The 25,206-nt window shown below is 40.6% G+C and overlaps 1 protein-coding gene across 6 annotated transcripts in view; it reads left to right on the top strand.

The window, feature by feature from the left end:
• Positions 1 to 25,206, top strand: part of tnr (tenascin R (restrictin, janusin)) — a 274,847-nt gene that overhangs the window by 160,355 nt on the left and 89,286 nt on the right. For 4 of the 6 annotated variants that reach the window (XM_033638024.2, XM_033638026.2, XM_078173332.1 and 1 more), the window contains exons 5-12: positions 164 to 386; positions 520 to 620; positions 2,234 to 2,396; positions 3,303 to 3,779; positions 13,683 to 13,802; positions 15,071 to 15,214; positions 17,215 to 17,330; positions 22,937 to 23,087. In XM_033638024.2, coding sequence (XP_033493915.2) covers positions 164 to 386; positions 520 to 620; positions 2,234 to 2,396; positions 3,303 to 3,779; positions 13,683 to 13,802; positions 15,071 to 15,214; positions 17,215 to 17,330; positions 22,937 to 23,087 — 1,495 coding nt within the window. The remainder of the gene's footprint in view (positions 1 to 163; positions 387 to 519; positions 621 to 2,233; positions 2,397 to 3,302; positions 3,780 to 13,682; positions 13,803 to 15,070; positions 15,215 to 17,214; positions 17,331 to 22,936; positions 23,088 to 25,206) is intronic. The other 2 variants (XM_033638023.2, XM_078173333.1) reach the window with 2 other exon arrangements.

Genomic DNA, 25,206 nt, shown 5'->3' with positions numbered 1-25,206 from the left:
CTGCGTATTAGTGCCATCTTGTTTTGTGTCCCTCCTGGGTTGTTTTCTTAGTCTTCATTCCATCATATTCTGTGAATACAAGATATAAAGGACAAAAAACAAACCCCTGAGTGCAAACCACGTGCAGTGTTTTTTGTTTCATATTGTCTCTCTCTCTCTCCAGGGTGCTGCTCACGCTGCTCCATCAGGAGACAACAAGCTGGTTCGTACCACCAGAGTGAGGAGACAGATCCCAGGGGGGAATCAGCCCCCCTCTGCTTCCTCAGCCAACGAGACCCTGCGGGACCAAACCGTGGTCTTCAACCATGTGTACAACATCAATGTACCCTTGGAGTCTCTGTGCTCTGTCGACCTGGACGCCTCCGCACCACCTGCCCCAGGTGATGGTGAGGTCTTCCGATCGATCCAGTGTTTGAGTTTAAACTCACTCTAGTCTTATCTGCTGTCCTCAGGGCACCTTTTGTTCACATAGAGACACACAAACATGCCGTATTTAGACCCATTCTTTTTGATTGAAAGGTTCTCGTGCTGAGTTGGGGTCCAGACCTTCTGTGGAGGGTCCAGTGGATCCAAGTGGACCAGCAGAATACACTGAGCAGACGCTGGATGCTGACAGCCAGGTATGTATCTAAGCAATATTTTATTTTTGCCTAATTAGAAGCGAAGCATAAAGAGCGAAACAGTATTTTGGATGATACAAGAGTTTAGTTTTAGGAGAGTCTTTGTGAGTGATTCAGGCAGACAGTCTCATGTGGCGCCGAAATTATTCTAAAGGACAACATCTGTTTCATCACACAGTCATTTACATACTGATGTTTATGGTGATATGTTGTTTTGCTCAGAAATAATTAAAGTGATACTTCACCCAAAACCAAAACAAAAGTGCCCAATCTTTTCGGTGTCAGACACTCATAGAGTATAGACGCTAAAATCTGTGGTCATTGTGAATTCAAGTCTATAACAGTTGATTATGATGGTGACCAGTTTTCAAGATGGAAAAAGTGACAGTATTAAAGCATCAATGGAATATTGTCAAACCACTAATGCAGCGTAATTAGATTTTATGTCAGATTTCACCAAAAGTTGTGTTGGTTTATAAGGCGAACACTGTTTTGCATACATAACAAAATATTAGATTTGAATGTTAAAGTCGGTACTTGGAAGGGTACCGATCAAAAATACTACTGATACTACCATGTAACGGTTCACGTTAAATCAATTGGTGCCAACTTTTGGTACCTGAGAGCACATCTGGGCGAGATAATGTGTCCTGCTCCAGCTGTGATGTGGCTGCTGGAGGTGATCATGGCCACTTTTGACAATGGAGGATAGAACAAAACCGGATCAAGCTGGAACTTAGTGCAGCGGCACCAGGTGGAGATCTTCCTTGTGTCTAGATCGCAAGCATATCAGAAGCGTTTTTCTCACTCTCATTTAAATCTATGCAGCTGTCTGCACCAGCTACGTGCAGGCTCAGCTGCGTCTCCTGGGCGTGCAAGGTTAATACCCAATAAAAAAAGCACTGAATAAATTTATTCATCTATGTTTTGAAACCTACAGTAGGCAGAGGAGAGTGTGCTGTTGCTGACAGAGCCAGAGAGCAGCATGCTCTACTCTAGTTTACTCTCGCTTCACTTTTGCCCAGCAGCTGGAAGTTAGTTAGTTATTTTTCACAACTCAAAGTACATTTTTGTTAATACAGAGAGAGAGAGAGAGTGAGGTACCAGAAAAAGCACTGTCGGGGTACCAGTACCTAATTCTAATTTGAACAGCACCCAACTCTACAAAACATACATGACAAACTATGAATAACACATCCATCTATATGCTAAATAGTCAAACAGTCATATTTTCACCAACATTTGGCTAAGTGCGCCACTGTCCTCCATAATTCTCACACCTGTTGAGACCCTGTGGAGCTTTTTAGTTTTACGTTGGCTTGAGGGCATCAAAGCAGCCAGTTTTTGTTCCTGCTGTTAGAAGGAGACAGACAGTGCTGCAGGGAGGTGGTTGTTAAGACGTTTCTATGGACGTTTTGACACTATTACACAATGAAAATGTTTTTCTGCCACTCTGCAAGCCTACAGGTTAGTGTTTGATACCTGGTTTTGGATTAAGTGTCACTTTGAAATTAACAAAATATCCCATAATTGTAAAATAAATGGCACTGTATGCATAATTAGATGGCCTTAGGCAGCAATATTCACTTTTTAACCAAACTGTTCTGTTTCAGGTAACATTCACCCACCGCATCAACATCCCAAAAGCTGCATGTGGTTGTCCTGCAACAACTACAATCCAACAGCTTGCCACCAGGGTGGAGATGCTGGAGAGAGAAGTGTCCCTGCTCAGAGCACAGTGTGGATCTGGATGCTGTGGGGAGAGCTCAGCCATGGGTGAGTACTGCTAAACAATGACAACAAAGTATAAGGATAAAGCAGGAGAATGTTTTTCATATGTATATATATATATATATATATATATATATATATATATATATATATATATATATATATGTATAAGGTATTTTACCTGCAATATTTGCACAAAAAACCCTCAGGTATCAACCATTAGGCTTTTCAAAGCAAAGATACAGAAGAGCTGGAAGAAATTCCTATAAAACAGGCGGCCTCATAAAGTATCAAAAAAAACAACAAAAAAAAACAGGTACCATAAGTGAAAGATGTAGAAAAAAACTGTTTATACCATGAATGAAGAGGAGACAGACAGTAGCAGAATATTGATGCTGGAGGGTGACTTTTTTTCCCCCACACAGTCTTGGTCTAAAAGGTGTGAAGAAACCTTTGCAGCTGGTAAAAATGCTCAAATGTTCACTATTCAGGAGATGCTGCCATTATAATATGAGGGGACTAGAATGGATAGAGTTATAGGATATATTATGGTTAAAGGATCTGCTCCATTGACACCATCACCCCATTCAGATATTTTCTGAAAATGCTCCATCTCTTCAGTGGGAATATGATTATCTCCAGCAGTCACGATGTGAATCAGAATGAGGATGAAATGATCAGCTGAGGAGGACGGCAGCGAGATGGAATTGTACAAAATGAGACAGGTTTTCATTGATGTCTTGACTACAGTTTCTCTCATCAGACTGGGAATCTCAATTTTCTGGTATTCAGTCCTAATGTGAACATGAAGAGGATTGGATGTGTTCGTTTATAAGTTTATATTAAAATAAAAGAAATATTACCCTAGCTGACTATATGCTAAATTTTTCATCCTTGAATTAAGCATCATTTTGTCACACTGTATACAATGTATATAACCTTTTTTCATAGGTCATATGGATTTTGTCCCAGGCTGCAGTGGCCATGGCAGCTTCAGCTTTGACCTGTGCGGCTGTATCTGTGAGGAAGGCTGGGCCGGCAAAAACTGCTCCGAGCCCCGCTGCCCGGACGACTGCTCCGGCCAGGGCGTGTGTGTGGAAGGGGAGTGTGTGTGCGACCGTGACTTTGGAGGCGAGAACTGCTCAGAGCCGCGGTGCCCTTCAGACTGCTCAGGTCGCGGGCTGTGTATCGACGGGGAGTGTGTGTGCGAGGAGTCCTTCACAGGCGAGGACTGCATGGTCGGGAGGTGTCTCAATGACTGCTCAGACCAGGGGCTGTGCATCAACGGGACATGCCAGTGCAGGCCTGGGTATGTGGGAGAGGACTGCTCGCTGGTCTACTGTGCCAACAACTGCAGCAAGAAGGGAGTCTGCAAGGAGGGATTCTGTGTGTGCCAGGATGGCTTTGCAGGAGATGACTGCAACTCTGGTAGGCTATTACTTTTTATCCTTTAGGTCCGTTTGATCCTCTTGACTGTTGTCCAGTACAAAAAGTAGTTTGTCAGACATTTGTGGTTCATTCCCCTGAAACAGAAACTCCCCTAACACTTGCTGTTAGTGTGACCAGGATCAATCAACTCAGAGCAGAAATCCAGCCTAAACAGTTTCACAACAGCACTCTGTGACCTTCAGACAGCTCACTCTGAATTTGTGACCAGAAACAGGTTTCTTTTAAAATTAGAGCTCCAACATTAGATGGAGTGCCTCCATTGCCAAAAGCAGTTTACCGTAATGCGGGCACATTTTCTGTTCATGAATTGCTGGCACTATCTCTGAGGTTTATTTGGGTGCAAAAATTGAATGCATGCTTCAGATTATAGTCTAGTGAGTATCTTTAGAAAAGGCATCTTGATGTGTCTTTATCTGGTTTACTTACAGTGTGGGAGTAAATCTAAAAAAAGTCTGAAGAAACTGACTTGTGTTGCTTGATAAATAACACCAGCAAACAGTCAGATATTTTCCCTTAAGCTTCTGTTAAAGTTAGAAAGTCTAGTTTGGGATGCTCTCACACTGTCGTCAGTATGTCTGATTCAGTGCGATGAAGTTTGGAGTGGATTTTTATAGAGATGAGAATGTAAACGTCCCACATATTTGTGTAAACACCATCTGTCACGTATATGGGGCTGTTAAGGGCTGCAATGAACTACTTAATTCATTAGTCATTTAGTCTATAAAATGTCGGGAAAAAGGCCATCACAATTCCCCCAAGCCTGAAGATTCAATCTGAGCAACAGCCAAAGACTAAAACTATACATTTTACAGTTATATACAACAGAAAAACAGCAAATCGTCACATTTTAGAGAGGAATAATCAAACAAAAATAATAGAATACAAGTAAATTAATAAAAGCATACATTGTCTTGATAAAATCATGACAGAAAAATAACATTGCACAAGCAACAAAATAAAATACAGGGAAGGTAGAAAAGGTTTGGCATTATCTGTATCTGAAACAATAATCCAGGGATTCATTTTCTGACGATTAACTAATTTATCAAGCAGCTTCAGGAAACGTCAAATTCAGTACAGTAGCTATTGCAGTGTTTCCCCCAGGTTTTTTTTTCCAGATAAGATAATATAATCGCCGTCTGCTGATACTGAACTGCGTTTAAGAAAATGCTTCCCATACCCCATATGTTGATACACGCGCTCCTGCATATAGGAGAAGATGTAAGATTTGCCATGTAGTGTTTCAATCAGTATTGTGACTCTAACATTGCTTATTAAAACAAGTGATGACTCTTACCAGGTAGAACACAGATACAAATAACACAGATACAAATAACCCACATAAAAAACTGTATCCAAATAGTTGAAGTTTTTCAGTAAAGACGTCAAAACCAAAAACTGTAACAGTTGCCCCGTCTCCGCAATCAACCATGTTTCCAGTCGCAGAGACAAAGTGACTCATAAAGATGTCATGTTGTTCGTGTGGGTACAGTACAGGACAAACAAGCTGAATGTAAACAGTGAAAACAGCAGAGTATATCTCAGCCTCTACAGAAGCATTCAGTGCAGTGTGTGTGTGTGTGGTGAGCAAGAAGAAAGAGACGGTGTGCCTGTGTTCAGGATAGGCAGGTGAGCTGGACGTCAGGATCACAGTAAGCAAGGAATGTGACAGTGAATGTTCAGTGAGAGCTACAGTTTGTCAGAACAGCCCAACCAGTGAAACCGTTTTAACAGCATGTTAAGAAGATGTGCCGTGTGTTTTTGTGTCATCTGACTGGCTCTTCTGATTGTCCTTCAAACTGTTTAGCATGAATATCGGCCAATAACAATCGGTGTCCGATCGATTGGAGCAACCTGATCTAGTGTTGTTCTATTTATAATCCTTGCTTGTCCCGACTCTGGCTGCTTGAAGTAGAGATGGCTAGTTAATTGCGTATAAAGAGATTTTTATATAGCAGCAGTACTAATCATTTGGCAGTAATGCAGCCCTGCTGCTAAATCTATGTAGGGGAAATACTGTATTTGCATTCATGTGCCATGTGGTGCTGAGAGTTTGCAGCCAGATAAAGTATTTTCACTTATCATCACACCTTTAACAAGAATAAAAGAAGCAATTAATTTAACCGCCTAGTGTAGTGTTTAGATGGAAAGTAAACCCTCTTACCCATGATGCTCCATTATGGTATTTGAGCCCCACAGAGCAGATAGATAGATAGATCTGACTTGTTGCATAGATTTATGAATGCATGGCTTTCTCTCTCTCTCTGCTGCAGCAGTTAGGTCCACGTGTCTGAAAACTCAGCCCCATCATTTTTAGCAAACGTGCCGCCCTGAACAACAAACCCCTCTGTGCTTCAAATGCAGGTGGCGGGGCACATGACTTGCTGGACAGCAGAAGGTGTAACAGCATTCATTTGTCAAAAGTCACATTCATCCGGGGAGAGAGCTGTCACGTTAGCTGCAGCTGAGACAGTTTCTGAGTCTCACTCGCCTGTTGTTCACAGCCAGCTCTCAATGCCAAAATATCAGATGCTGCTCTGCCATTTGAGGCAGCTGTCAACAAAGTGAAGGATGAAGACAGACAGAAGAGCGAGCAGTAGAAAGACAGGGACGGCAAATCATATTACCAAAGCTGATTCCTCCTTGCTGCCCTCCCATTTAATATCTATACCAAGTGAGGGAGTCCGAATTGCTTATTTCTTTGCAATTAGAGGCTAAAATAGCCAATGCTTGTAGGGGATAGTTTGCTGAATACAAAACGAAGCAGTTCAATTACCAGAGACCTGTAGGGTGACAGGCTTAAGTGTTTCATGTTATCAAAAGCTGAAGAAAGCGGGATGTATTTTTGCTTCAATTACGGTGGCCTATATTCTCCCACTATGAGAAATAATGGAGGCTGTTGAATTTAAATTGGATGTTTCAGGCGTAAGGGGAGGATACAGTATATCTTTACTCGGGCTGTAACAGTTTGTGTAGTCGTGCCAAACTGTCACAGTACGGGGGTCATGGTTTGGTGAATGCAGCCGCACTCAGAATACACAATACGTAGACTGATGCACGTAATGTGGGACTAAAATTCACAGGCGCACTTCTGCCTGGAAACCTTTCACTGTACGTCGTTAGAAACGTGTCCTGAAGCAGATTGGCATGTCGTGGACGCAAATGTAAAGCTGGAGCTAGAAGACTTGCTTAATGGTATGTGGTCAGCCCCAAGAGCAACGGAGAGGGAATAGTTAATAAGACAAAGACTGTCTGTCGACATTGTCCCACTGTTGTAGGGTATGTAAATGGAAACACATCAAACATGCTAATGGTCATTCAACCGCATCACCCAGATGTGCTGATCACAGGGACAAGGAAAAAACAAACCGGGGTCCATCTGCTAATCCTCACTGCTTTCAAGCAGTCTTTAGACGCACTTCTTAGATTAGATTCTCCACTATTCAACTGTTCAGTTAATTTTACTGACACCATGAGCACCAAAGAATAATTCGTTCAGATTTGCTGGGCTGATAAACAAGAGAGACAAAAAAAAAGGGCGGTGACTCCCTACCTCTGAAGCAGCCATAAAGTCAAATTACGTGTCCATCCGTTGATTACCCTGTAAGTATTTATATTCCTTTAGTCCGTAAGGGTCTTCAGATCAAAAGAATCAAAAAGTCGTGAGTATTGTTTTAGTAGGGTATAGTGGTGTTGTGTCGGTATGCCAGGTGTCATAACTCTCTCTGTGTCTCTGATGCTCTGTCTCTTGGAGCTAGATCAAATGAATGATTCATGATTAATATATTATCTGAAGCCTAATTTTTATACAAGTAAAATTCATACTGGGTTAAATAAACAACTTTATACTATTTCCCAACAGAAATTAAAGGCCTGTCCCATATATACGCCTGTCCCAAATGTAGGCATTTTGAGTTAAGTGGTTTAAGCAAATAATAGCCTGGGCTAGTAATTGAAGTTTCACAGTATTTAGTATTTTCAGTTTTGCCTTTTTGGAAAATACTCAACCAAAGTTGCCGGTTGGCAAAGTGCCAGTTCAAAAGAAAAGAAAAGAAAAGAAAAGAAAAGAAAAGAAAAGAAACAGATTCTTATGCTTTTGTTGTTGTTTTTTCCAGCTGTACTGAACTCACACTGAATTGTGACTCCTAAACTGGGATATGAACCGAAACGTGACTTCTAGGTGCCGTGGCATCCCTACTTCACATAGAAATACATTCACCCACGGAGCAGAGATCAACTTGTGCTGAAGAGTGGCATTAAATCCTGACGGCAGAGGAATTCACAGTCATTTTGATGAGTCCTGATGCTACAGTGGAAAAGTGGCAGTGACATTCTCACGTTGTTGACACCCTCTGAGCGCAGCAGTGGTGACAACTCACATTTACATTTTCCACATAGTTGTGGGTTTCTGTGCCGCGATACAGCTTTAAAGTTCTGCAGTGTACAGCGTATCAGCACTACAAAGAAGTTTGATACCGTCCCTTATGCATGTCTGTCATTGGCTTATTCTGATGTATTGCATCAGGCAAGTTTGACTGAACAGCATGGCCTAATAGAAATTAACTTTGATTCTATCAGTTACATTGTTAGGCATATTAACTGTTTGAACTGTGATGTAAAAAGCCTTTGACAGACATTTGACAGTCAACCTCAACACATGCTCATTTTATATGCACACCTGAACTTAAAACTGCAGACAAAGGACGCAGTATTTCTTTGTGCCATTCACAGTCTGCCTCTGCAGCCTGAGGACACACACTGTTATCACGGTTTTGAATGAAATTGTGTTGTAGATTGTGACAAAAGTCCTTCAATATCCAGAACCATTCTCCTGCTCTGAATAGAAATTGATTCTCTTTTTTTCCTGTATGACAAGAGATCTTTGACAGTATATGTTTTGAAGCTGCCTTTTTATTTGCCAAGAGAGACGTGAACTTTTAGCAAAAGTCTAGTGTGCTTCTCGTTTTTTGGTGCTTTAGCAGAGTGTAGACTAAGAAATAGAGCTTAGATCGGGCCCAGAAAATCCAGCCCGACCCGGCCTGAGCCCGTACACGTTATGTCCAGGACACTCGACACTCGCACCCCGCACCTCATTCAATCCCAAACATGCCATTAACTCACAGAACATTGACATTATAACAGAACATTTACTGCAGGGTCACTACAATACATAGCCTATAACATTATAAAATCATAGCTTTAAAAAATAAAAAAAGTCACATCTGACCGGCCCGGCCTGCGCCCGTCAGAGGGAGGGGGGCTCCCGGCCCAAGCCGGCCCGCGGGCCCAAGCCGGGTCGGGCCGGGCTCGGACTTGGGCAGAGAATCTAAGCTCACCAGCAAGCTGAAACTTTAGTTGCAGGGCCAATTTGCAGACATAGTTTCAGTAGCTGTTTTCTTTTGTATTTTATTTTAGAAATATCCTTGTATCACTGCTGGGTGTGATTGTGATTGATTTTGTACTTATTCCACACATTTGTTAGTTGTGTCTAAACAGAGAGAGACAAAAGAGCAGAGGAGTAGCATCACTTGTTGACCAGGGTAAAGTATAATAGATAGGGTCGACTATGTCACCCCTACCGCCTGTTCAAAAATGACATTTTTGTTGTTATAGAGAGAATAAACTGCCAAACATGATACCGTTGGGTACCGGCACTGACTTTCAGTTATCGGTATTGGTTCAAATGTGAAAGGTACCCAAACAATATAGTTTATAAAACAGAAATGATTTAGTAACGAAAAAGAACCAAAACGGTTATTGATAAAGAACAGAACTGATAAGGGGTACTGATAAGAGTAGTAGTACTGATAACAATAACTTGTTCTGCGTAGTCACCCCCTGAAGGCCCATTCTTTGCCAGGAAACATCTGTGAGACCCATGGTTTGCTTTGTAACTGGGTCATGTAAACTCAAACAAAATGCAACAGATTAGGGACTATTTACTGTGGATTGGTGCAAGGAAAACAATCTCAAAGCACAGTGGTAATGGGATTTTAGTCCAGCACCAGCAGAATGAATCATTGACCCCCATTTAAAGGTGGGAAACTGAAAACAGATAAGTGTTTAAAAACTGTATAATTAAATGTCTTTTTATTACACAGAAATGCCCAAATATTGTACTTCACCCTACAAATTTTATTGTAGTCGCAAGCAAATTAACAAGAGAATTGACATTACATAAAGTAGCCTGAAGGTAAGTTAGTCCTCTGATGATGCACTGACCTCAGTTGTCAGCTGGAGTTTTACCTTTCAGGTTTTAGTTGAATACACACTGCTGTATCTGCCTATGATAGCATACTGATTAGACCTAATGAGACTTAAAGACTCCAGGCAAGATCTCTGAATAACCTTCAGCAAGTTGCCCTTTTGAAACAAACCTTAGGAAAGATACATGCCTGAAAAATGGTTTCACAATTGTCCATAAACTGACAGGACAAAAACTCCCTCAGCTTTTGAATTAATTTTCAAGTAATATAACCAATGTATTTGTGTAATCCCAGTTAGCTGTGAGATAATGTTTCTATTGTAAGGCTGCATGTATACAGATGAGAAGTTCTGTTCAGATTCACCTTCACATCTGGTGATTCTTTGTTTATATATTATACCTGGGGCAAGTTCTTAAAACTGTCTGACGTGGGAAGACCTTGAAGGCAGCCCAAGAACAAAGTGTGCTGAAAGTGAAAGAAAGAAAACAAGGAGATTAAGTTAGAAACTGAAAACTGCTGCTGGAGTTGGACACTGGTCCAATCACAAACATTAGAAACTCTCTTGTTATAATGCAACTGAGAAACATTGATGGGATGTGAGGTTGTCTTTGGCAACAACAGAGTAATCAATGTATTTGCATCACAATTAACTGGTCATTGATGACTTTTTCCGTAGCTACAACGAGGTGAGATGCTGAAGGGTTGTCTATCTTTGCTGAGTGGTTGTAAAAAGTTCAACTAACTTTTCCTAAGCGCTCACTTGAGAGTTTGCCCTTCATTTTCTATGGGAGTTAATGTCCTTACTTTCAAGCCACTCGTCTGTTCAGCCTCCTTGCATGATCTCATTCAGTCACTCTTCTACTGTCCCGTGGATTATTGCTTCTTCGTTTGATTTGTTATTCCCTTCATATACTTGACAAAGCTGAGTCTAATTGATGAAATAAATCTAGCTAAGTGAATGCTGTGGGATTTGTCCCCAGTGCAGGTTCACTGTTTCAAAATGAGCAAACTACTGTGCAGCATGCTCCCATCTGTCGAGCGTGTGAGGAAGGAGCTGAAACGGCTACTAGAGGGTCCAAAGGTCCCCCCTGAGGAGGACTCAGTGCTGTGCTGTAGAGTCCTGTATCACAGGATGTAGAGATGATGAGGGGGTGAGAGGTTGTTTATCCCACTCACTTTACTTCTCTCTGTCTGTCCTTTTTTGTTTCATCCTTATTCTCTCTTTAAACTGTCTTTTTATGTTAGACGTTCGCCCTCCTGAGGCACATCTTGTCTCGACTTTTTCTCTTCTGTCTTCTGCATGTGAATCCGTCTTGTTGATTCTCCAACTCACACTGTTTGTACCTTCTGTCTTGTCTCCTCCTCCTTTATGTCCTTCACCTGCCCCCCTCCCTCCTTGTCGTTGTTTTTGGCAGTGGGAGCTGTAAACACTCTTGTTTATGCCTCCACATTTACATTCAACACCACCTCTCGGGCTTATGGTTTGACGATCTCCACTTCAGCCCGAGTGAATGACAGTGCTTCTCCCTCTCATGTAAACACTCAGCCTCTTGTTGCCACAAGCACTGGCTTCTTTTACTGTGTGCAACACACATACGCAATGCAGTCTAGCTTGTTGCCCTGTTTTAGAGATTACGGATGCGGAGACTGGTTTTACTAAGCAAGATAACGGTGAATGTAGCTATGTTGTGTGCATTAGCAATATTTACAAGTACTTGGTTATGGTACCCTGGATGACACAGTCATGCCGTAAAAGTGTAAACATGCTTGAACAGCAAAAAATTGAAGCACTCATTACAGAAATGTGTTTCTTAATGTCCAGATACATCCATCAGGGTCTGTTTTCCATCCACACTGATATCACAGATGAAAGTAGACGCTCCACAATTACTCTTTGTCACTGGTCTACTGATCATGATGCAATAGGAGAAAGAGAGCATAACTTAACCCAAGGTACAAGGACCAGGATGCTTCAATGGGAGAGGACTGCTTGCCCACAGCCAGGAAGGGGCTTTTTAGGAGAGAAGGAATCCGTGGTAGTAGCCAGGATTGCTCTGCCAGGTGCTGTGTATGAAGACGGACCTGGACCTCTGGCCTACCTGATATTGCAGCTGACAGCGGGGTGCAGAAGGAAGAGTCCACTGGTGACCTAAAAAAAACAGGCAATACGGTGAACCATAACATGGTGTTTTGTTCTGCAAAAACTCAGGCCTCTTCCTGTATTTTCTTATTTTGTTCTTATTTTCTGTACTCCCACACTCAGGTGAGGTTGGGACTTAATAATAAGGTAGCAACCAGGTGTCAGACCGTAAGCAGCAGGCATCGAAGAGACACAGCACTGACATAAAAGCAAATATAGTGAGGCAAACCACCAAACAAAAGTGAATCTGGGGTTGTTTTTAACTTTGACTTTATAAACAGTAACCAGCAATCCCACATAGTATACCTTTAAGTACCTGTCTGCTGTGGTCACCAGTATTAATTAATTAATTAATTAATGGTTTGATTCACTTAAAACTGAGATTTTATAGTATTCAGGTCCCAGGCCATCTATCTATTAGTGAACTTACAACATGTGGAGTTCCACAGGGTAGTGCTCTGGGCCCCCCCTAGGTTCTATTACATATAAATGATTTCTGCTTGCAAAGAATGCATGTATTATTTTATGCTGATGGCTATTTCGGCTTCAAGTAATGATGAGAACAAATTTAGGTTAATCCTGAGTGAGGAATTCAATATGATTAAAAACTGGCTAGTTGACAATGAGTTGTTTCTTCATGTGGTCAAAGCAGATTTTTGTAAAGCAAACAGTATAGTCTTAGATGGTCAGATATTTCATGTCAATCCATCTTGTAATTCTATTTGATGTTTATTATACAGCAGCTTGTGTGGAGAGACTGTCTCATCCTAAACTGACTGGAGAACCAGGTATTGGTTAGAAAAGCTAATCTAATCCAAAAAGCAACTTTGAGACTGCTGGCCTATTCTCTTGTTGTGAGTTGTTTTGACCACTCTATCTGTTAGTGGTTTGGAGGTCTGGGAAAAACACTTAAAGGAAGATCTCTCAGAACAAGTTTGTCAGAGCTGGGTTGGCAGTTCCAACATCTCAGGTGTTTGCCTTTAAAGGATAGAGCCATACAACTACAAGTCAGTGTGGTGTCAATTTTTATAATAACTGAGCCACAAGTATTTCAAGGACCACTTTCCTAGGATTGAAGGAACTCATGCCCATCAGACAAGACTAGTGTTGCTGACTTGTGTTTGCTGAGGTTCAATATCAGCATGGGTATTTTGTCCTTTAGATTCTGTGGTGCAATATTTGCACTTTGAAATGTTGAGTTGATGCACATAACTTTAAATTCAGTGCTTTTCCAGCTAACACATCAGTCCACAAGTCATCTCACATATAATATGAACATATACATTCCTTCTGTGTAGCTCGGTTTTGCAACAGTCTGCAGAAAAGATGTTACGCCTGCACTGACATTATACATTTTTTTTGCTGTTTATGCACTAAGGCAGGTAATGACTAACTGCAATCTTTGGACACAGTTTACCAGCAGGTTACTGTGAGGGTGACATGAGGATTACATTGTATGATTATTACTGCAAAACACAAAAAAATGAAAATAAATAAGATGGTTAAACATGATTTTTTTTGTGTGTGTGTCTACAGTGGCACCGGCCATGAACCTGAGGGTACGAGGCGTGACAGATCGCACTATTGACGTGGAGTGGGAGGGGTCAGTTGTGCTGACAGATTTCTTAGTGACCTACACACCAAGCAGCCCTGGAGGTAAGTACACAGCTATGCTGGCCTTTGAAAGCATGGAAGGCTGTAATGTAAGTTGCAGTAGATTTAAATTTTCTTGAAAGCATTCACAGCTTTGTTAAAGGAGCTGTATTTGACACTCGGAGTGTATCTTTGATTCCAAGTTTGAGCCAGATTGTCCTAACATGCCAGCGGCTAGCAGCTTACGACGCTAACACTGCCAAGAGTGCTAACAACAGCAACAGTGTTGACAGAGCTAACGGTGTTAATTAGTGATGTTTTGATTTTGTTCCTTCCTAATAATGATTCCATTACCTGAACTTGCCTATCGCCTGATACAGAGTACCTACCCCACACCATTGAGTTGAAATAGAATATAACAGCTGTGTACTGCTGACCCTGTATGGATGTGAAATCATTGCTGTCAGTGTATTGCATGGCTTAGGTTAAACTGTTAAACTGTAAAACATGAATAAAATACATCTGCAATGCTTCTTCATATACTTCGTAAGATTTGTAAGAAATTAGCAACACTAGTGCCACCACCTTGAAACTAAAGCCTTGTTTACTGTACATGTTGCCTTTTTGCTGGTGGGTCTTTCCAGTGTCAAATATTGCCAAATTGCTGAGGTTTTGCTAACAGCTAACATTACACTATTAACCAGAAAACAATTTTTATTCGTCCCTCTAAAACTATAGTTGCCAGAGGCTGCGCAGCACAACTTGCTGGGTGGGCTACTGTCTAAGAGCAACAAATAACTGATTTCCAGAAAAATTGCAGTTTTATCTGAGTGAAAAACTACTTTAAACTTTATTAGTAAAGTAAGCAATATAGTAAAGGGTATAGGGTAAAGTAAGCAATATCAGATCTGTGCATCCCTTCGCAACCCTAGTATTAATGTGGGAACTGGAGGGTGGACGTTATGCTTCCGCAACAATGCCTTTCCACCACCATGGTTCAGGGCAGCGTTATCAGTGATAACCGCCATTTGAGCACAGTGCAGAGTGGCAGCAACTAGCTAAATAGTTGAGATACACACACACACACACGGTATCACAAGCACCAATATACATGTGTGGCTGGACTGACTACCACAGCAAAGATCAGAGAAGCTCAGATTATAACATTTACAGAGGGAGCGTGACTTCACTCTCTGTTCAGGATGCAATTACTCCACTATATCTTTACATAGCAAATAGTTGTTTGCTGCTATATGAATGCTCTGAATGTCATATGCTGCACCTTAAAAAAAACGTGTACCAGTGTATCTCTTTGCCTGTCTTTCTGTCAGGTGTTCAACTAGAGATAAGGATTCCAGGCAATACTACCACCTGCACTATCTCAGGCCTGGAGGCAGGCATGGAGTACAACATCAACGTGTTCGCTGTCATTAACAACAGTATCAGCGTCCCCGCCAGCATCACCGTTTCGACCTGTAAGTGCAGCCCTGTGGGTTGTTTTGACAAAATGTTCTCATGGGAGCCCTAAAGGATATTCCACTGAGGCCATGTTTGGTTCATGACCAACAGAATTTAAATGCAATACCTCAATTCGATGTCTCATAAAATGTTCTCTGTCTCATTCGGTGCTGTACATGCACATGGACACAGACATTCATGCGCATGCACATACACCCTGTCTCTCACCTTTTTTTTTTTGTGCTAAATCCTTCCCAAGATGTTTCTCAGTGTCAATAGAGTGAGAATATCACCTGCTCCTCTGTGCCAACTGGTTGTTTTTTCTACCTGTAACACCTGCTCAGTGTCACTCACACTCGAGCACACACCTTCTGAATGTGTACCTCCTGGTCTGTGTTAATGCCAGGTCGTCAGATCTGACGAGTTGCCTCCTTGCTCATCAACCTCTTAAAAAGTAAAAGCCTGTTTTTACTGGCAAACAGAATATTGTATCCACTCTACATCAGCAGGCTACATAGTGTGCTGCCATTAGTTTAGTCTTGACTGGTAAAATTATCCTCCATTTCACAGATAAGTGACTTTAATTTCAGTGATAGCAGAGTTTGGAGTTCTAAAGTCAATTTAGGGCAATTAAGCTTGATGCAAACCATTTTTCATATATGATATGATTTGTTGGGTTGTCTTTGCTAAACTTAATTATGAAATGTAGTATTTGATTATCTGGAAAGATTTATGAGGGCACAGCTGCCTGTGAAAAAACGTAATTTTAGTATTTTCCTAAATCAAAGTATGAGTCATTTGTTTTAAACCAAGGAACTAGTGCTGCAGGGTTTTTCCTTTAACTACCATCAGTACAATCTCAGGGCTGTAATCACATCTTTAACACTGGAGGGGACAATGTTCAATCTATATCTTCTGTGATCCAACCCTTGAGGGGAGTCTGGAGGGAGAAATTTTCAGAAACGTAACAGCTAAACTGACCATTTTAGAGCATTTTAAAACAGAATCTCAATCAGACTGAGCGCCATTTTAGGGAGCTGACTGCAGGAATGTCCACCAGAGCTGTTGCCTGTGAACTGAAGGTTCATTTCACTACCATAAGCTGACCCTAATGTTGTTTCCCTGAACTTGGCAGTACATCTAGCTGGCCACACAACCACACAAGTTGGTTACAATGACAAACTGCTGATAAACATGCAGATGAGCTTACCACAAACGTCAGATGGTTTGTGCAGAATTCTTCTGTTGTACAAACCAGTTATTGCATCAGCTGTTCTGATGGCTGGTCTTTCATGATCTTAAAGATGAAGATGCTGGATTGTAGAGCTCCTGCACTGGTGTGGCTACATGTGGTCTGTGGCTGTAAGGCCGATTGTATGTACTGCCAATTTAATGGAAACAACACTGGAAACATATTACAGTAGTGAAATGAGCATTCAGTGTATGTGCAAAAGCTTTGGTAGACATTCCTGCAGTTAGCATGCCAATGACACACCCCCTCAAAACTTGCGACATCTGTGGCATCGTGACCTTTTATTGGGACCAGTCCAAGGCACACCTGTGTAGTAATGATGCTATCTCATCAGCATCTTGGTATGCCACACCTGTCAGGTGGATTGCTTATCTTAATTTATCACATTTGCAACCAAACTTTGAGAGAAATGTGCTTGGTTGACTTTTTAGTTTCATCATATAGTTTTTATCAATATAATGAGGGAAGTATATATTATAATTGCTGCCTAGTACTATCAAAAGCATGTTTCTAAGCATTTGAAACAAAAAGCACTTTTTGATCAAAAAACAAAAAGGCACCAAACAATTATCAATCCAGACATTTAGTGCAACATCAGGGTGATCGAAACAAGGAAAATGACTGAAGAAAGAAGGAACAAAATAGAAAAATAAATGTGAAAGAGAAAGGTTCAGCAGTAGACACCTTCAGCATGAGATGAAGTTGTGATTTATGGGCTTTGCGGGTCACTGAAGAACAATAATATGTCTTTGGCCACCTCTCCAGATCTCTCCAATCCCGACGGTTTAGTCTTCAAATCCATCACAGAGACGTCAGTGGAGGTCCAGTGGTTACCCTTCTACTATTCCTTCGATGGATGGGAGATCAGCTTCATCCCCAAGGTAGAGTAGAGCTGTGTGAACGCTCAGTGTATGTGTTTGTTGTCAGTCCCAATGTAAGAGCACTATCACATGCTGAGATCCGAGTGCACTGTCCTTGTGTGTGAGACGAACAGAAGGGGGGACAAAAGAGACTTTTTATGCTTTTAGTTAATAATCAGCAAATGACACACACACACACACACACACACACACACACACACACACACACACACACACACACACACAAGCAGTATGCTTGTTGACCATATAAAATGTTCTTCATTGAACAGACTTATTTCTAAATCTCACTAATGCCGATCTCTAAATGATTTCCAATTTCTGTGTGGAAACAGGAAGAAAAATAACCGGATGGATTTAGGTTTTCTTGGGGGTTTTGCTCAACTTGAAGCCCATACCAAATTAGACAAGCGGATTGTCTTAAGCTTATTGGCTATTAGGTGGATGAGCCATTAAACCCTTTTTCCACAATAACCCTTTGTAAAACCATAGCAGGGCCAGGTTCAAAGCCAGAAAGCAAAAACCTTTCTCTGACTAATTCCGCTGTAAACTCAGGTACTCTCTGCACTCTAATCTCATGCCCTCTCACAGTAATTGGTTTTCTCCTTCAAGGTGTTCTCGGGGGAAGATATCCTTTGGTCCGGCCTCAAATCTGATGTTAAGATGCTTTTTTTGTGTTTATTTCAAACCCTTTTAAGGATAGTACATTTCCGAATGGAAGAACCAGCGGGCCTCCTAATTTCATTTTATTGCTTTTAGCCGCCCTGTCTCTTTTACCCAATCTGTCTCGTCTCTCTCCTTCTAACACTTCCCACCCTTCCACCCTTTCCTCCATCCAAAACCTCTCTCGCTCCAAATCTCCAACCCTTTGCTCTCTACCCCCGAAGGTACCCTCCATCCCTTTCTTTCACATCCACCTCTCTCTTTCTCTCCATCCTTTTCTGCAAATGTTCCTCCCTCTATCTTTCCTCGCTTTCCATCCCTCGCTCCAGCCACGGGGGAAATCATATTATGAGTTGGCAGTCCCGCCCCCCTGTGGATTTAATCCAGCAATGGGGATTGTGAATTTTGACAATCTCATAATGGAAGTAGGCATGAAAGCTTTGGCCTATGTGAACAAACACAGAACTCACTACTCTGTAAAAAGGAAACAGGGAGAGAGGGAGAGAGAGAAGCAAGGCGAGATCCGTGACCTGCCGTTAACACTGTTAGAAACAGCTACAGTATATATCTGACACTCCAATAAAACACCACACTGCCACAACATACCTACCACACCATCTAATATGTTATATTTAGGGCATTCTGTAATAAATCGATAAAGCCGTAAAGCAGTCAGTCAGTCAATACTGCTGCTGGCAGAACTGTACTAGTATTATAGTAGTTCAACCATCTTATATGGCCATAAGAAATATTCTCAGTATTGATTTATATAATATATGTGACTTTTTCAAGGACAACAGAACTGTTTCAGTTTCCGAGAAGCTCCCTCCTATGTGTTTTTTTGATTGTCAGACAAGCTGCTGTAGCTTTTGAAATAATATTCACACTCACAGAAACAAACACATGACCGTGCATAATGGTTTGGGTTTCCCTAAAATATTTCAGCATTATAATTCATGTTGAATAAGTAAGGTAATGGTTAAAGCTCAAAGGTAAGGACACATGATTACCCCCTTTAGACAGTCATGGGCTGGCTTGGTTTGGTTTGGCTTTGCTCGGTTTCCTGAGAAAGTCCATCTCGGACACAGTTTGGTGTGGGACGGTGCGTCTAAATTGACAATGGAAACGCAAATCGGCACAGCATGGCCAAGAGTGACAATGGAAAAAGAAAATATGAGGCTGTTAAGTTCTGCAGTTCCTCCTATATAAAATATTTGTTTATATTATGTCTACATGAACTTGAAGTGTTCTTCAGATTGCACCCTGGCGACCCACTCCTTCACTCCCAGGAAGGACAGGCAGGGCTAGGTAATAACTAAAAATCTATCTTTGTTGCCCATTTAAGCCTCTGAAGCTGCTACTTGTTGGAAAAAATCAAGTGAGAGGAACACCCCATTTATTTCATGCAGCTTATAATACAGTACACATTACAGTATAAAGGGAAAATGTTTTTAAAAAGTATCACTGATTTATTTATGCAACCATATTACAAAAACATATTTTCTCACTTACCTTCGGTAGTATTCACCATGTTTTCTTTGCCCTGGTTTTAAGATGTTCTCCAATGACATCTCCGCTCTCACTCAGTACAAAAGAAGGGAATTCAATTGAAAAGTGACCTTAAAAAAATATTCAACATTTTTTTTCCAGACACAGTGTCCCTGGTATTTTTGATGATCCACAGACCTTACTGTCAACAGTTTTCATTGGAAATGATTTCGCCTGAAAACTTGTATTATATTATAAACTATTGTCTATTTTAATGTATCATGAAGGATGTCGAGACAGGGAATTGCATGAGGAAAAATGTAATTTCACAAATTTTCACATACATTATATAGATACAGGGTTCCTATGCAAGTATGGAAAGTATGGAAATAAATTTGATCAATTTACAGGTATTAAAAAGTATGGAAAAATATTTATGTTTCCAGACTATTACCACTGTTCTAAAATACTGTTTTCTAAAACAGAAAATTAGGTATTTCCAAAAATAATTGCCGGGCCAGGCACAGTTTATGTGAGAGCAAACGTCTCAGAAAACATACCGCCCCTTTTACCTGATTGACAAGTGGTATGTCCAGTCCGCTACATGCTGCACTATGTAGAGGAGAGGAGAGGGCTCTGTCTTACGTCTTCATAAACTAAAGTCATATTATTTTGCGCGACGGATGCTTCATATAATAACATAACAATATACCATTTATGGTGTTATGTCATCGTGTCATTTCTGTCTCTACATGGTCACGCGTTAACAATTCTCCTCTGCTTTCTGTATCGTGCACGGCAGAGTTCTGCCACACACAGGTGAGCATGCTAGAGCTAGACCCCCCAGTTTCAGGTTTCAGGCTCAGGAAAATTTTTCACTTTAAGCCCTGACACGGTCATTTTTGTGTAGGAATTAAGCTACAATACATGACATATGTTGTTTTAATTAATAAATACAGTGTGAATAAAGATTACATAACATAAAAATAACTGCAGTCTTTGTTATTTGATAGCCGCTTAAATTAAACAATTTTTATAGGGCAAGTAAAAACTGACTTCGGGCAAGTAAAAAAAAAACCTTAGCGTTGAACCCTGCATCGCCAACATGGGGGAGAAGGCGATTCTGAGCCACATGAAAGGAAAAACACCGACGTCTCGTTACTGCATCGCTTGCACCCAGAGTCTCAACCTTTTTGCCTCAGCCCAGACATTGAACTTACCTGAGTTTTTATTTGCATGCCATTATGGTACTTGGCTACAATCGCCTATTAAGAATAATTAAATATGATGTGAAATATGATACGCTGATATATTTACTTAGATGTTGCATATTCTCTGGAAAAAAAAAACAAAAAACATCTGGAAGTCTGGAAATTCAGGTATGGAAAATTATGGAATTTTGAAATTCCAAATGTGTAGGAACCCTGTAGATAGATGGATAGACAGATTTCCAGCAGACCTCTAATTTGTGGTGTGTTTCAGACAATGACTGACCTGCGGAGCCTTCGTGTTTAACACAACTTCCTAAATGATGTCATTTTTGCCTCATGCACCCTTGTGCCAGGGACACTAGAGTGAGCATAAACCTAGCCTAGTGAAGAGAAGCGCTGTTGAGGCATTGTATTCTCGCGCCAGGCTACTGCAATGCACTGTTTACATACCTCAGCAAATCTTCAGTAGCTCAACTTCAGCTAGTGCAGAATGCCGCAGCTTATATTTTAACCGGGACAAATCGTAAGTCACATATCAGCCCAACTTCAGAAGTGATTTTAAGATTCTTTTAATAACTTTCAAGGTGACCATTGTTATATAGCTGAGCTTCTGACTACCTGTGTTCCAAGTCATGACCTGAGATCATCAAGCCTACCCTCACTGGTCGTCCCTAGATCAAGGCTGGTAACTAGAGGTGACCGGGCTATTGCCATCAAGGCCCCGAGGCTCTGGAATTTCTGCCTGAGGAGATTAGGCTGGCTAGCACATTACCCGTTTTTATATCATTGTTTAAAACATATTTTTATCGGAATGCTTTCCCTTTTAATGCCTGATATGTACTTTTGTGATTTATTTCCTTTGTATTATTTTGTTGTCTTCTGTCTATGCATTTTGGGAAGCACTTTGTAACCTTGTTAAGATAAGTGCTAATAATAATTTATTTATTAATATATTTTGAAAATGACCTAGATGGCTGTAGCTGACATGCACATTTCTGTTGAAGTACTGTTTTCAAATTCTGGAGGAAAAAAAAAAATAATAAATTGGTCTACGGCCATTGATACCACCTTTTGAAAATTGAAAATAAACTGAGAGGTTTCAGACTAAGTCGCATTACAATTTGGTCAGGCATCAGGCTAATTAAGAAATGTATCATTGCTTCAACACATTTCAAATCTATTTTAACTTCCAAATTTTTTATTAGAGGATAAACCCCTTGAGATGCGCCATTTTGTCTTCAAGGTTATCCTCAGAACAATCTAATATTATTATATTGCCTTTTATGAGTAGTAAGAGGATTATTAGATCCACTTCTTGGCACTTTTTTTGATAGATATATAATGACATGCTGCCTTACCTGAAAAACTAAATTACCCTAATAAGTAACCAAGAACCATGAATGGAGAGTCAAACCGATAAAAATTATTAGTATTAAATTAAAGTAATAAAAGTACCTCCACAAAAATCCCTTTTGTCATTTCTCATCCAAGCGACCTTGTCCACAGAGAGAATGATGACTAATTAGGAGCGAGCTGACACAGGAGATGGGAGTGGGATATACTGTTATGGTGACTCATTTTGTATCATTCAGCTTTTAACTGTATTATTATTGAGATTGAGGACCAATTGTTATTGGAACATTACCGCTGTGTGTTAGTGCCCACCCTGCCAGTTTAGCTGAGGTGATTAAATGGATTACATCTCTAATTACAGTTTTGATTCAGGAAAGTAGCAAGCTGTTATATGTTCTGTTTTAATATGAGCCTTCGTAGCACAGGCTTTTGGGGATGTTGGAGCAGCAGTAGGTGTAACATCTGTCTGTCGGCAGGAAGTGCATGTGCAACACTGGCTCTCTGAGAACAGCTGGGAATAGCAGGGGCTCCATATGGATGAGTGACAGGCCTTTGGAAATGTACAGAGTGCTGCCTCTGCAGAATATGGCCTAAGAAATATCACTGTTACATATGCTGCACCGTTTGGGAATTTAATGTGCTAAACCATCCAAAAACGTACAAATCAGTCACAAGAAATATACAGTTCAGAAAATCTACTGCATAGAATTTAACTGCATGAGTCACTTTTTATGTCTTACTGGTGGGGATAGGCTTTTATCTGCCAGATCCACTATTTCCACTGAGAGATGAAGTTTAAGCCTCATAGTAACTGGCATTTACTCAAAAAATGCAATATACACACGACAGTTTTTGCTTTCAGTCCCATCACTTGTATTGCTGTTTTTTTTCCAGGACAATGACGGGGGCATGACTGCACAGCTGCCCAGCACCATCACTTCCTTTGTGCAGACTGGTTTGAGACCAGGGGAGGAGTATACTGTTAACCTTGTGGCTCTCCGAGACCAGGGTCGAAGCCAGCCGGTCACTGCCACTGTCACAACACGTACGTATTAATTACAATAGTATACTTATATTCGTACAAAACAAGCTTGTGTGCAGAGACAGAACTTAAATGTCCCATACATTGCTTTTGTGATTTTGCTAAAATATAACACTGTCCGTACAACACTATTTTCTCAACTAGCTTTTTACTCTGAGCGATGGGGTTCCACTTTCATTAATTCACATGACAAATTTCTGTGTGTATCTTTGTCTGTTCTCTCCTCACTTGTTTGAAGTGGGAACTGTTCAGGTGAAGAAGGCTGAAGTTGTGTACTTCAGTGCACTGATCAGGATTTGACAATATTTGAATTAAAATGTGATTAAGGTTGTTTCCTTGCGTTCCAGACACAGTCTTAATGAGACACATAAACTCAGATTTAAAGGATTTAAAAATGTATTTGTCAGAAACTACTGACTAAAGTAATTTAGTCAAATATATTCAATGCAATGCAGAAATACTTGTACTAAATTCTTTTTATCAATCAGTTTTTCAGGGGCTTTAAGAAAAGTTGCAAATTTGTGGCTGAAGAGCAAGCATGCAAATTTAACTAAAACTGGCTATTAAACTACAACTTGTTGGCATGGCTGAAACTGTTGTGGCTCAACAAGAAGGTTGTGACCAGAGAGCTCAATATTCCAGGATGCAAGGTGATGTCATTCTATGGGGTTCTTCAGAGATAATCAGGGAATGCATATGCTCCTAGGTGTATGTTATGCAGAACACTTTTTGAACTTTGGGAATCAGGGCACTGGAATCCCACATGCAAAGTGAGAAACACAAATTCACCAACAAAACACGGCAACAAACACCAGGTATTTTCCAGTTATGTTATGCCACACTTCCACCCCTATTTCCGACACCAGCACCAGAGTATCAGAGATGAGCAGCAACAGACAACAGAATAACATTTGGGTGTATGCCTACACAGAAAGCAGAGTTACTGCATGACGCTTCGCTAAAAGACAAAATACTTGATTAGAATAGGTAGTCAGAATTATATGTGTACCGTAGTTCACAGCCAGTTATGCATTTTACAGATAATTCATTGATTTTAATACACATTTGCCACATCCAATCAAATGCCAAACAAACATTTTTGAGATTAAACAAATAGTTGTCTATGTGTTCCACTGTAGACAGTGTTAAACTGTCTTCAACATTTTAAGTAGATCATCTAACTTTTTCAAAAAAAAAAAAGTCTAGCTTTATGTTACAATAAACATTTGGGCTAAGTCATCCTCAACCCTACGTAGTTGATGCCTGTTCACCTCACCCCACTATCATCCAACCCCACCCCAACTTGTGGTTATTGTTAAATTGGTCTTAAATTTAATTGTTTGGCATTAAAAAAGTCTGAAGTTTTAAATCTAATTTCCCTAAGCTGTAGCTGTGAGGGTTCCTTGTTTTGTTCAAACAACAGTCCAAAACCCAAAGATATTCACATTACTATGAATAAAACAGAAGCTAGACAAAACAAATGTTTGTCATTTGCTTGATAAAAAGGTTTTGTTATAATTGTCAGAAATTAATTTCCTGCCCACCAGTCAGTAAGCCAACTTATCATTTCAGTACCAAATGTAGCACAGCATTGGCTGCACCTTCACACACACACACACACACACACACACACACACATATACATATACACATACACATACACACTGCTAAATACCCTGGCACAGGCAGTGAGTGTCACCTTGACGTATTTGTTGGTCTGCCACCATTTATGTCCCTGATGTAAACCACACTGAGGTATTGCCCCCACTCCTCACCCAGCTGACACTATTACCTGACAGCTGTAATAGATCCAATTCAAACCTCGTCTATAACAATTCAAACTCTGATGTCTGCAGTCAAAACACCATCAATTTCCTGTCAAGTCTTTGTTCATTCCGTGGGTTGTAATTAAGTATCGATTAATAATTCATAGCACTGTGCCATTAATTTTTCACGGCAGCCCACTGCAGGACACCTTATTGGATAAAGCAAGAGGAAAAGACAAATTTGAAGTTACTCAATTATTAATAGCAAAGATTTATCCCTCCTCGGAGACGGAGTGAGTGTCATGAGGAGTCTGAGGAAAACCAGAAGGAGAGGACAGCTTATGTGGGGACAGGTT

This window comes from Epinephelus lanceolatus, chromosome 12 (assembly GCF_041903045.1).
Source record: "Epinephelus lanceolatus isolate andai-2023 chromosome 12, ASM4190304v1, whole genome shotgun sequence".
NCBI classification, from domain to species: domain Eukaryota; kingdom Metazoa; phylum Chordata; class Actinopteri; order Perciformes; family Serranidae; genus Epinephelus; species Epinephelus lanceolatus.
This window is presented reverse-complemented; position numbering and strand designations above follow the sequence as displayed.